This window comes from Palaemon carinicauda, chromosome 10 (genome assembly GCF_036898095.1).
Source record: "Palaemon carinicauda isolate YSFRI2023 chromosome 10, ASM3689809v2, whole genome shotgun sequence".
NCBI classification, from domain to species: domain Eukaryota; kingdom Metazoa; phylum Arthropoda; class Malacostraca; order Decapoda; family Palaemonidae; genus Palaemon; species Palaemon carinicauda.
This window is the reverse complement of record NC_090734.1, coordinates 113,705,662-113,718,675: the sequence shown is the minus strand read 5'-3', so window position 1 is coordinate 113,718,675 and position 13,014 is coordinate 113,705,662. Positions and strand designations below refer to the sequence as shown.

Below are 13,014 nucleotides of genomic sequence, written 5' to 3'. Positions count from 1 at the left end.
AAAGGCTCGACAAAAGTTGAGAAGTTGACCTGTAAACAACTTGGAGCGTCTCCTGGCTAGGCGCCAGGGCGAGTCTACCAGAATTGAGAAGTCTACCTGGGCAGAGGCATGAACTCCCAAGCCGAGAACTTCTCTCGTGTCCTATCAGACTCTCGCTCTATAAGCCAGTTTAAAAGAAGGGAAATTAAAGGCTGTATCCCTAAAACTCCTCCTGGTGCAAAAACCAATCGCCTAGCCAACGTAACGCTCTCTAGGAGAGCGAGAGAGCACTAGCCTAACAACAACGGCTTCGAAGTAGCTAGGCCTAGTGTAAGTTCTGACGTTAGGCGAACGAGGAGCAGCAGTTACAAGATCCGGACGAAGATCCTTAAAAAATCATCATGATTTAATTAAAGTCCATAGGAGGCTAAGCAGCTTAAGGCTCCTCTCCAAATGACAGAGTCCTCAAAGGAATATCAGTAGGAGGGAGAACAGTACTTTCTCATCTACAGGAACCTTGTCCGAGAAAAGCTAGGTTATCTCAGTGAGGGTCTCACTGGTGCATTAGCAGCAGACCAGAAGGCAACGTTATGTAACTGCTTGACAGTCTGTGAACTGTCAAAAACTGAACTGTCAACCACAACAGGTGCGTGAGGACATACAGCACTGGTGCATTAGTAGCAGACCAGAAGGCAACGTCATGTAACTGCTTGACAGTCTGTGAGCTGGCAACAACCATAGCTGTGTGGGGAAGCAAAGCCTCTACTCCTGACTGACTAGTCTGCTGCGGGCGAGTAGCGGTAACCACAGTGGGTTGCGGAGGTTGCGCACAGCGTCAAAACAAAGCAACTTAACTCCACCCTCCTGTTGTTGTGGTAACTCGCGAACGTCAACGGAGGGTAGCGTGCGTCTGTGAACGTCAACGTGCGGCTGGCAGGGTACACTGCGCATGGGTGGTGGAACTCTCACAGGCGGAGTGCGGGAGCAGGTAGTGTCAGCGTCTACTGTACGCACAACCGTGGTTGGTTGTAGGCTAACGGGTGCAGCGTCAACCTTCTCCGCACGATACTCCTGCATAAAAGATGCTAACTGTGTCTGCATAGACTGTAGCAAAGACCACTTAGGGTCTACAGAAGCAGGTGCGGCAACAGACGGTGTTACTGCCTGTTGCGGTACCACTTTGCCTCTCTTAGGAGGTGTGCAGTCATCGGAAGACTGCAGCGAGTCCGAACTGACCCAGTGGCTACACCTGGGCCGTTGGACTTGCACGGAAGGGACCGACTTGCGCTTAATAAGCTGCGAGACCTTGGTCCAAGGTTTCTTGCGAGAAACCTCTTCCGCAGACGAGAAGTAAATGGGCTCTCTCGTCTTTGTGTGGGTGGGGCGATCTTGGGTAGATACGCCCGAAACCACGGAGGGAAAAAACGTCTGTTCGTTGATCAAGGCCTCTCGAACCCGTAAGTCGTTCGACATTACTTCTCCCCTGGGCTTGGGAGCTTGCAAGAGGTCCCGGACTAGGTGAACGACAGGCACGAACAGACGAACCCTCGGACGCAACACTAACACTTTGCACATATCACTTTATCGATTTTCTGTTTTGCACTTATTTCACTGAAATCGAAACTTTTACTGATTTCTACCTGAAACACGCAATTCTACCCTTCATTAAAAGGTAGTAATTGCGAAATCAGTCGTATAATGCAGCTCATTAATACTAGCAAAAAACAGAAAACATATATAAAGATAAAAAATTCAGTGGCTGGGAAAGAGACTAAACACTAGTTCAAATAAACTACGTTTACAATCTCTCACCGCACATAGCCTGGGGACAAGAATAAAACCCTAGAAACGTTTTACCTTCTTCCCCGTACAGCGACTAGGGAGGAGAGTAACACGAGAACAACGTTACCCGCTTGAACGGAACGTTTTTCCTCCTCTCTCTCCCTCCGTCTCTATCTCTCTCTCTCTTTCTCTCTTGATTTCGCACCTGAGAGAAGAGCCCAATTATATATCGTCAAAACATGTTATTTGGCTAAAGGAAAAAACTGAAAGGTTTTCCAAATAAAAAGTTCCTTTAATTTAGAATTTAAGCCATTTAAGCTAAGAAAGAATGAACGAAACGTCAGAATCGATTTACTCTTACTGCAAAGTGAAACCGTGATACACTCTCTCTCTATCGTAACGATAGAGCGCATGTTGAACGTCCTGAACGTCAACAACTGCGTAGTCTAAAAAACTAAACGTTAGTTCATCTTTGAAAACAGTACGAGACTATTAAAGAAATTCTTTCATAAAACATTAAATTTAAAAAGTTTTAAATTCTTTAAAGGCTAAATACGATATAACGGGCTCAACGTTGATTAACTTCGGTTCCAAGTTAGGACCGCCTACTATCAGGAAAGGTCGCATATAAACAAAACATAAAAATTTATTTTTATATGTTTATAATAAATGGAAAGTTAATCGAAGAGGCCTAATAAAGGCGGAGAGATATAAAATATATAGATCTATAACGTGTTAAGCAAAATTACTAAAAACCTAAACACACTTCCGTCTAAGGGAAGGGTCGGCCATTTAAAAGTGAAAGAGAGTCCATACTCTCTTTGTCACCATAATTAAATCTATCCAAAACGAGTTCAAGTTTTGAGATGAAGATAAAACCCCTGCATAGCGAAAGCTCAAAACTGGAATAGTGTACTTCACCAAATAGTTGTGAAAACAAATCCAGTTAGTAACAGCGTATTTAGTAGGTCTTGCCAGTGGCACGACAGAGAGAAAATTGGTTCTGTGTTGACATGGAGTACTTGAGTACCTGCTCGACAGATGGCGCAGTTGATGTACACCCCCACCTGTATAGCGATCGCTGGCGTATTTTGTCCTTAGGTTTTTCTGTCGGGCAGCAGAGCTGACAGCTATATGATCACCGGCTAAGTTTAATATTGAAAAGTAGCTTATTAAAGGTTAATGAGCAAGTATATCCGATGATGACAAATCTCGTATAGAGCTCCAGTAGCAAATCTACGGCCTCGTAGCGATAGGGGTAATTTTCTAATTAACGTAACTGCAAGAATATCCCTCGGCCATTGCATCCATCAGGAAGGGACGTTACATACATATCTATATCTCTCAGGAGGTCCTGATACATATAGTTAACATTTCAGCCATAAGCCTTAGCATGGGCAAAACACTAACATTCCAGTTGTAAACAATATCAGTGCTAGGGCTTAGTGTACAGGTAATCTTATGATAAACTATCTTATGCTGTTTTTAGCTGTTTTAAACTATGCAGCATATACAATACCTCTCAATTCCTCAATTTCATGGTGAACAAGTATTCTGTTAGATTTAACCAACTACCGTATTAATGATTTCATGGCCTTTCTAAAGCTGCTAAAGACATATCGCTTTTAATATGAACGAAAGGTTTGTATGTATATAGGAACAAAAGATTTGAATTGAATTATTTCTTTATTGATTTCAGTTATACTCTATAGTGCTGTGTATATCAAATTTATATGAAAAAGTTACACACAGACATCAAATTGCAGAAAACCTACCAAAGGTGCTCAGGAAGCCTAATCAATTTGCAAATAAGGATCTGTCTGATATGTAGATTACTAACCTCTTCTGTTTTGAGATCAAGGAGTCTCTGCCTTTCATGTTGTTCTTCAGTTTCCCCTTCAGCAAGTTTTTTCTTCTTCTTTCTCTTTGACTTATTCAAATCTTTGCTAAAGTGAAGATCACCCAAGATTTTAACACCACTGTTGCAGTCTACATCTGGATTTTCCTCAGCCAGACCTAAAAAATAATTAAAAACCAATAAATTTCTTCCTTAACTAAATCCATTCATAAGAACTACAATCATTTTAAACAGTACTGTATCATACCCCAGTATACCATACTGCATTGATAAAACTAAATCATTATTTTATCATACTAAAGATCAATTATATAATACAACAGAGAAAAATTTTAAACCTTATTGTATCACACTGCAATATATCATAGTGCAGAAAAAATTAAAGCATTGTACTGCACTTCAGATCATACTTAACCACTTTCTTGATTAATGAAACTATCATATCTCGAGGTTTTAATCTTCTCTACAAACTATGCTACTTGTAAAAATGCATACCATTTCTTATACAGTATACAGCAGAGTACAACACTCAACATAATTAAGAATTACCAGTCAAATTTCACCATGTTATGATGAATGTATGATTTGTAATTACACTATCTGGCATCATAACATCTGTGGTCATTGATGCTAAAGTATGCTTCATTAACAATATGATATTTTAATTATAAAATAAATTTTTGAATATACTTACCCGGTGAATATATAAAAGCTGACGTCTCCGGCGGCTCGACAGAAAAACACAAAAACTCGCGAGCGATTGCTATGAAGGTTGCGGGTGTGCCCACCAGCGCCAACTATCGGCCAGATACCGCATATATATACATGTAGGTAGTAGGTTGGCCTGGGCACCAGCCGCCCGTTGAGATACTACCGCTAGAGAGTTATGGGGTCCTTTGACTGGCCAGACAGTACTACATAGGACCCTTCTCTCTGGTTACGGTTCTTTCCCTTTGCCTACACAGACACCGAATAGTCTGGCCTATCCTTTACAGATTCTCCTCTGTCCTCATACACCTGACAACACTGTGATTACTAGACAATTCTTCTTCACCCAAGGGGTTAACTACTGCACTGTAATTGTTCAGTGGCTACTTTCCTCTTGGTAAGGGTAGAAGAGACTCTTTAGCTATGGTAAGCAGCTCTTCTAGGAGAAGGACACACCAAAATCAAACCATTGTTCTCTATTCCTGGGTAGTGCCATAGCCTCTGTACCATGGTCTTACACTGCCTTGGGTTAGAGTTCTCTTGCTTGAGGGTACACTTGGGCACACTTTTCTATCTAGTTTCTCTTCCTCTTGTTCTGTTAAAGTTTTTATATTTTAAATAGGAAATATTTATTTTAATATTGTTACTATTCCTAAAATGTTCTATTTTTCCTTATCTCCTTATTTCCTTATTTCCTTTCCTCACTGGGCTATTTTCCCTGTTGGGGCCCCTGGGCTTATAGCATCCTGCTTTTCCAACTAGGGTTGTAGCTTAGCATTTAATAATAATAATAATAATAATAATAATAAACAGCTCCAGTTCTTCTCATCCCGCTGGGTCTCTATCAGGGAGGAAGGGGGGACCTTTAATTTATATATTCACCGGGTAAGTATATTCAAAAATTTATTTTATAATTAAAATATCATTTTTAAATATTTAACTTAGCCAGTGAATATATAATAGCTGATTCACACCCATGGTGGTGGGTAGAGACCAGAATTAATAAAGTTTACAGCGTATATGCTTAGAGTTTTTGACAGTTATATCATAACAAAACCCAAATATATATAGGTACCTGGTAAGGAAGTTGACTTGGACGATTACTCTGCCTTGTTAGTCTGTCTTCCTCACGAAGCCCAGCCATCCTCTTAGGATGCTGAAAGACTCCCAGGAGCCGAAGTATCAAGGGCTGCAACCCATACAACAGGACCTCATCAAACCCCTAATCTGGGCGCTCTCAAGAAATGACATTTGACCACCCGCCAAATCAACCAGGATGCGAAAGGCTTCTTAGCCTTCCGTACAACCCAAAAACAAGATTAAAAACATTTCAAGAGACAGATTAAAAGGATATTGGAATTAAGGGAATGTAGTGGTAGAACCCTCACCTACTACTGCACTCGCGGCAACGAAAGGACCCAGTGTGTAGCAGTCCTCGTAAAGAGTCTGGACATCTTTTAAGTAAAATGACGCGAATACCGACTTGCTTCTCCAAAAGGTCGCGTCCATAATACTTTGCAGAGATCTATTTTGCTTAAAGGCCACGGAAGTTGCTATAGCTCTTACTTCGTGCGTCTTAACCTTAAGCAAGCATCGGTCTTTTTCATTCAAGTGAGAATGAGCCTCTCTTATTAAAAATCTGATAAAATATGACAAAGCATTCTTTGACATAGGCAATGATGGTTTCTTAACTGAGCACCATAAGGCCTCAGATCCACCTCGTAAGGACTTAGTACGAGCTAAGTAGAACGTAAGAGCTCTACTGGACACAGCACTCTTTCAAGTTCGTTGCCTACGATCTCTGACAGGCAAGGTATATCAAAAGACTTAGGCCAAGGACGAGAAGGCAGTTCATTTTTGGCCAGGAAACCAAGTTGAAGTGAACATGTGGCTTTTTCTGTAGAAAAGCCGATGTTCTTACTGAAGGCATGAATTTCACTGACCCTTTTAGCCGAAGCCAAGCACACTAGGAAAAGCGTCTTGAGGGTGAGATCCTTCAGGGAGGCTGAATGTAATGGCTCAAACCTGTCTGACATGAGGAACCTTAGGACCACGTCTAAGTTCCATCCAGGAGTTGCAATACGACGTTCCTTAGAGGTCTCGAAAGACTTAAGGAGATCTTGGAGATCTTTATTGTTGGAAAGATCTAAGCCTCTATGACGAAAGACCGAAGCCAACATGCTCCTGTAGCCCTTAATCGTGGGAGCTGAGAGGGAGCGAACATTTCTCAGATGTAAAAGAAAATCTGCAATTTGGGCTACAGAGGTACTGGAAGAGGACAGAGATGCTGACTTGCACCAGTCTCGAAAGACTTCCCACTTCGACTGGTATACTCTGATGGTAGAAGCTCTCCTAGCTCTCGCAATCGCACTGGCTGCCTCCTTCGAAAAGCCTCGAGCTCTTGAGAGTCTCTCGATAGTCTGAAGGCAGTCAGACGAAGCGCGGGGAGGCTTTGATGAACATTCTTTACGTGGGGCTGACGTAAGAGATCTACCCTTAGAGGAAGACTTCTTGGAATGTCTACCAGCCATTGAAGTACCTCGGTGAACCACTCTCTCGCGGGCCAGAGGGGAGCAACCAACGTCAACCTTGTCCCTTCGTGAGAGGCGAACTTCTGCAGTACCTTGTTGACTATCTTGAATGGTGGGAATGCATATGTCCATAAAAGACCAATCCAGTAGAAACGCGTCTATGTGGATCGCCTCTAGATCTGGGACTGGTGAGCAATAGATCGGTAACCTTTTGGTCAACGAGGTGGCAAAGAGGTCTATGGTGGGTTGACCTCAAGTCGCCCAAAGACTCTTGCACACGTCCTTGTGGAGGGTCCATTCCGTTGGTATCACCTGACCCCTCCGACTGAGACAGTCTGCCAAGACGTTCAAGTCCCCCTGGATGAATCTCGTCAACAGGGAGATGCCTCGATTTCTTGACCATATGAGAAGGTCCCTTGCGATCTCGTACAGCGTGTGGGAGTGTGTGCCTCCTTGTTTGGAGATGTACGCCAAAGCTGTGGTGTTGTCTGAGTTGACCTCTACCACTTTGTTTCGAAGAATGCTTTCGAATTTCATCAAGGCCAAGTGGACTGCTAATAGCTCCTTGCCGTTGATGTGCATGCTCTTCTGACTTGAGGTCCACAGACCCGAGCATTCCCGACCGTCCAGGGTCGCACCCCAACCCAAATCCGACGCGTCTGAGAACAACACGTGGTTTGGGTTCTTGACTGCTAGGGATAGTCCCTCTCTCAGACTGATATTGCTGTCCCACCATTTCAGGCATGCCTTTACTGGTTCGGAGACTGGGATTGATACCGTCTCTAAAGTCTTGCCCTTGTTCCAGTGAGAGGCTAGATGGAACTGGAGAGGTCGAAGGTGTAGTCTCCCTAGCGAGACAAACTGCTCCAGGGATGAGAGAGTCCCTACGAGACTCATCCAACTCCTGACTGAACAACGTTCTCTTTTCAGCATTAGTTGGACTTTGAGCAGGGCTTGTTCTATTCGGGTGGCAGACAGAAAAGCCCGAAAAACTGGACTGCGAATCTCCATCCCCAAATATAGAATAGTTTGGGATGGGATCAGTTGGGACTTTTCTAAGTTGAACAAAAGTCCCAACTCCTTGGCCAGACCCAACGTCCAATGTAGATCCTGCAGACAGCGATGACTGGACGATGCTCTGAGAAGCCAGTCGTCCAAGTACAGGGAGGCTTGGATTCCCGATAGATGGAGGAATTTTGCCACATTCCTCATGAGCCTCGTAAACACGAGAGGAGCAGGACTGAGGCCAAAGCACAGGGCTCGAAACTGGTACACCACATTCCTGTAAACAAACCTCAGAAACGGTTGGGAATCCGGGTGTATAGGAATGTGGAAGTACGCATCTCGTAGGTCGAGAGAGACCATCCAGTCTCCCTCTCTGACCGCTGCTAAGACGGACTTCGTGGTCTCCATCGTGAATTTTGTTTTTGTAACAAAAACGTTGAGCGCACTGACGTCTAGCACCGGCCTCCAACCTCCTGTATGCTTTGGGACTAGGAAGAGACGGTTGTAAAACCCCGGTGATTGAAGGTCCGAGACTTTCACCACCGCTCCCTTCTCTAACAACAGAGACACTTCTTGATTTAGGGCTTGTCTCTTTGACTCCTCTCGGTACCTGGGACAGAGGTCTATGGGAGTTGTTACTAGAGGAGGTTTGCGTACAAACGGTATTTTGTACCCCTCTCTGAGCAACAGAACAGACTCTTGGTCTGCACCCCTCTTCTCCCAGGCCTGCCAGAAGCTCTTCAATCTGGCACCTACCGCTGTCTGAGGCTGTGGGCAGTCAGACTCTGCCACGGGAGGACTTGGCTCCTCTCTTCTTACCTCTCTTTCCCTCGGCACGAGAGCCTCCCCTGCTGGGAGCTCTGCCACGAAAGGGCGGGATAAATCTAGATGCAGGAGTCTCGATCCTGGGTCTCACAGCAAAGGATGAAGAAGGAGCCCCTTTGCGAGCAGAGGACGCCATCAGGTCATGGGTGTCCTTCTGCACAAGCGAAGCAGCTATATCCTTAACCAGCTGTTGTGGAAACAAGGCCGCTGATAAAGGAGCAAAGAGCAGTTCCGATCTCTGGCAGGGAGTAACTCCTGCCGAAAGGAAAGAGCAGAGGGTTTCCCTCTTCTTTAAGACTCCCGACGTAAAGGTGGAGGCGAGCTCATTGGAGCCATCGCGGATGGCTTTATCCATACAGGACATGATAAGTAAGGAAACATCTTGGTCGGCAGACGAGACCTTCCTACTTAATGCTCCTAATGACCAGTCAAGAAAGTTAAACACTTCAAAGGCCCTGAATACGCCTTTAAGCAGATGGTCAAGGTCCGAGGAGGACCAACAAATCTTCGAGCATCTCATGGCCAGGCGACGGGGAGAGTCTACGAGGCTTGAGAAGTCACCCTGGGCAGAGGCAGGGACTCCCAAGCCGAGAACTTCTCCCGTGTCATACCAGACGCTCGATCTAGAAGCAAGCTTAGAAGGAGGGAAGGCAAAGGCCGTCTTCCCCAAACTCCTCCTGGTATCCAACCAGTCGCCTAGAAGACGTAAAGCCCTCTTAGAAGAGCGAGAAAGCACTAGCTTAGTAAAGGCTGGCTTGGTAGCAGCTAAGCCTAGAGCAAACTCAGACGGAGGCGAACGAGGAGCAACCGCAACAAAGTGATCTGGAAAAAGATCCTTGAAAATCATCATGATCTTCTTAAAATCCATCGAAGGAGGAACCGCCTTGGGTTCATCTACATCTGAAGGATTATCATCAGGATGAGGATCAGCAACGTCCTCATCTGAAGGAGCTTCGTCCGACAACTGATGAGTCTCAAGCAAGGGAGAGACCTGCCTTGGTGGCAATGCTTGACAAGCAGAGTCCACACGCACCGGAGCATCAGTAGCAGTCCAGGACGCTACGTCATGTAACTGCTTAACAGACTGACTAGCAACAACAACAGGAGCGGGAGGACGCTCGACGTCAACTCGAGACTGCCTTGACTGCCTAGACTGAGCAGTCAAAACAACTCTTGACTGCGGTGCTTGACGCTCAACGTCAAAACAAGTCAACTTCGCTTGTTGGCGAACGTCCTGAACGTCAACAGGAGCATGCGGCAGCGGCTGAATGTACACAAGCGGCTGAATGTCCACAAGCGGCTGAAAGTCAACACGGGACTGCATCGAGTGAGGCTCTACAAAATGTGACTGACGTGACTTTGTAACGTCAACGTCAACAGGACGAGCAAAGGCTCGTTTGGGCGGCTGACGGCCAGGATCTCGATCAGCTAAGCGGCGAGGATCATCGTGAACCTGTTCAGCAGAATAGTCCTCCATAAGAGAGGCAAGCTTACTCTGCATGTCTTGCAGTACAACCCATTTAGGATCAACGGGAATGGGTGCGGTAAGAGACGAGGGTAACGTCTGTGACTGCAAAACATTGCCTACACTAAGACTCTCGGAGCCTGTGTAACGCTTCTGTTTAGGCGGCGAGCAGTCTTCCGATGACTGCACAGGGTCAGAGCTGTCCCAATGGCTGCAACCAGGACGCTGGACCTGTCCTGAAGGGACTGACTTTCGCTTTAAGGGTCTCGAAACCTTGCTCCACGGTTTCTTACGCGATAAGCCTTCGGATGACGAGGAGAAAACCGTCTCGCTCGTCTTATGGTAGGGGCGGGCTTGACGAGACACGCCTGAAACCATAGAGGGAACGTCTGTTCGTTGGTTAAAGCCTCTCGAACCCATAAGTCCTACGACATTACTTCTCCCTGGGGCTTGGGAGCTTGCAGGAGGTCTCGGACTAGGCGAACGACAGGCACGAACAGACGAACCCTCGGTCGCAACACTGATAACACTTTGCGCACTAATCACTTTCTCCCCACGATTTTCTAATGTGGCACTCTGACACTTTAACTCTTTTACGTCCGCCATGAGTTGATTACGGTCCGTAGCTAACGACTCAACTCTCTCGCCCAAAGCTTGAATGGCACGTAACATATCCCGCATTGATGGTTCCTGAGTGCTAGTAGAGGGTTCAGGCACAACTACTACTGGGGAAGGATTAGGTTCAGGGGCATGGGAGGAGGAAAATTCTAACGATCTAGAGGAACTTCTCCTCACCCTATCTCTCTCTAGCTTACGAGAATACTTGTCAAACTCAAGCCAATCGAATTCCGAAAGGCCCACGCACTCATCACACCGATCTCCTAATTGACAGGTTTTACCCCGACAATTAGAACACACAGTATGTGGGTCGAGAGAGGCCTTTGGAAGACGCTTATTACAATCCCTAGCATTACATTTACGAAATCTAGGAATTGGAGAAGGGTCAGCCATTTTGAAAAGTCAAAGAAAGTCCAAAAAACAATCCAAAGTCATCAACAATTAAATCCGTCCAAAAAAGAGTTCAAGAGTTTAAGTTGAAGATAAAACACCTGCACTGCGAAAGCTCAAACCAAAAAGAAGTACTTCACCAAGACTGTTGAAAAACTCCAGGTTAACAGCGAGTAATGGAATCAACTTGTCGATCAGACCGACAGAGAAGAACTGGAGCTGTTTACATGTATATGCGGTATCTGGCCGATAGTTGGCGGCGCTGGTGGGCACATCCGCAACCTTCATAGCGATCGCTCGCGAGTTTTTATGTTTTTCTGTCGAGCCGCCGGAGACGTCAGCTATTATATATTCACCGGCTAAGTTAAATATTTAAAATGATAATTTTAAGATAAAAAACTAAAATAAAAACCAATTAATAAATAACTTAATAATGAAAATTTTAAATTTAATACTGTATATTTAAAAACAAATAAGAAGGCCAGGTTCCAATACGAACTTAAAAATGCCACTGGCATCATAAAAAATGTCTCCTCCAAGAATTTTGGTGAGGCTGTACCTGCCATCCTCACCCCGAGCTTCAGACAGGAATCGTTTCCTGATACCCACAAGACTGGGACATTCAATAAGTAAACGCCTCACAGTCAAAGGAACCAAACAATCATCACAATATGGCTGACACCTGTCAGTCGTCAGGAACTCGTGAGTCAAACGTGTGTGCCCAATTCTAAGGCGACAGTCTCTCACCTTCTTGGCATATTTTCATACTTCCATGGAGGTACTGTGTAGCATTTGTTATTTCCTTCATCTTATTCTGATCAACAGAACTCCAATAGCTATATTAACAGTAACCACATCAATAAAACGTGTATAATATTAAACGTAATATCATCAACTCGGATAAGAGGAGGCATGAATAACTCGTGATCGTAAATAAACGGAAAACGGGAAATCCACCTCTCTTACTCGAGCTAATAAAGAAAACGAGAGAAGGGGTAACTCGTATCTGTAGAACAGGAAACGAGCACTCTATGCTCTCGCTCTCAAGGTTACATAATAAAAAACCAACATCACACAATAATATGATAAGAAAAATAATAAAATTGATTTCTTTTTTCTTAGTAATTGTAATAACCAAGAACGAAGAATAACGACAACGTTCTCAAGGTTACATAATAAAAAACCAACATCACACAATAATATGATAAGAAAAATAATAAAATTGGTTTCTTTTTTCTTAGTAATTGTAATAACCAAGAACGAAGAATAACGACAACGTAACAAATAAACAAAGATTTAGTCTAAATCGCGCATCCTGAGGCGAGTACAAAACTAAACAAAGACTAAATCGCTATTCTTCGTAGGTCCAAATTGGACTTGCTAGCAAATAAATACCAAATAATAAAAATAAAATTGGTCATAAAACGTAAGTGATATAACCTAGATGACAGAGTACCAGATGGGCAATAATAACTTGAAAATTTACCGAAGCGAACACAACCCAAAATGGCTGCCGATACCGAGGCAGGCCAATCGCTTCCAAAATTAAAAACCACAATACTGGAAACAGAACAAATGCCCGGTACTGCAATAAGCAGTCAAAACAAACTATGGTACTTAACATTGGTAAAGGTGAAGTAGCAACGTCAGTCATGTTGAATTAACGAAAAACACTTCGAAAAAACACTGGGCAAAAAAATCTCAACTTTGCGGGCAAGTCCAAAACAGAAGGATGTCCTAGAGAGCGCGCGTGGTAGGTGTCGGTGGGGTAGTTCAACTGTGTTCTCTAGGGCCTGTCACGGCCCTCCCCATTGATGAAGGGATTATCTAAATGGAAGACAGCCTGTGAATAG

General features: G+C 44.3%; 1 protein-coding gene across 1 annotated transcript in view; it reads right to left on the bottom strand.

The window, feature by feature from the left end:
• The window catches only part of ais (aramis), a 111,372-nt gene that overhangs the window by 64,626 nt on the left and 33,732 nt on the right, over window positions 1–13,014 (bottom strand). The window contains exon 3 of the mRNA XM_068381690.1: window positions 3,602–3,777. Within this exon, the coding sequence (XP_068237791.1) occupies window positions 3,602–3,777 (176 nt within the window). The remainder of the gene's footprint in view (window positions 1–3,601; window positions 3,778–13,014) is intronic.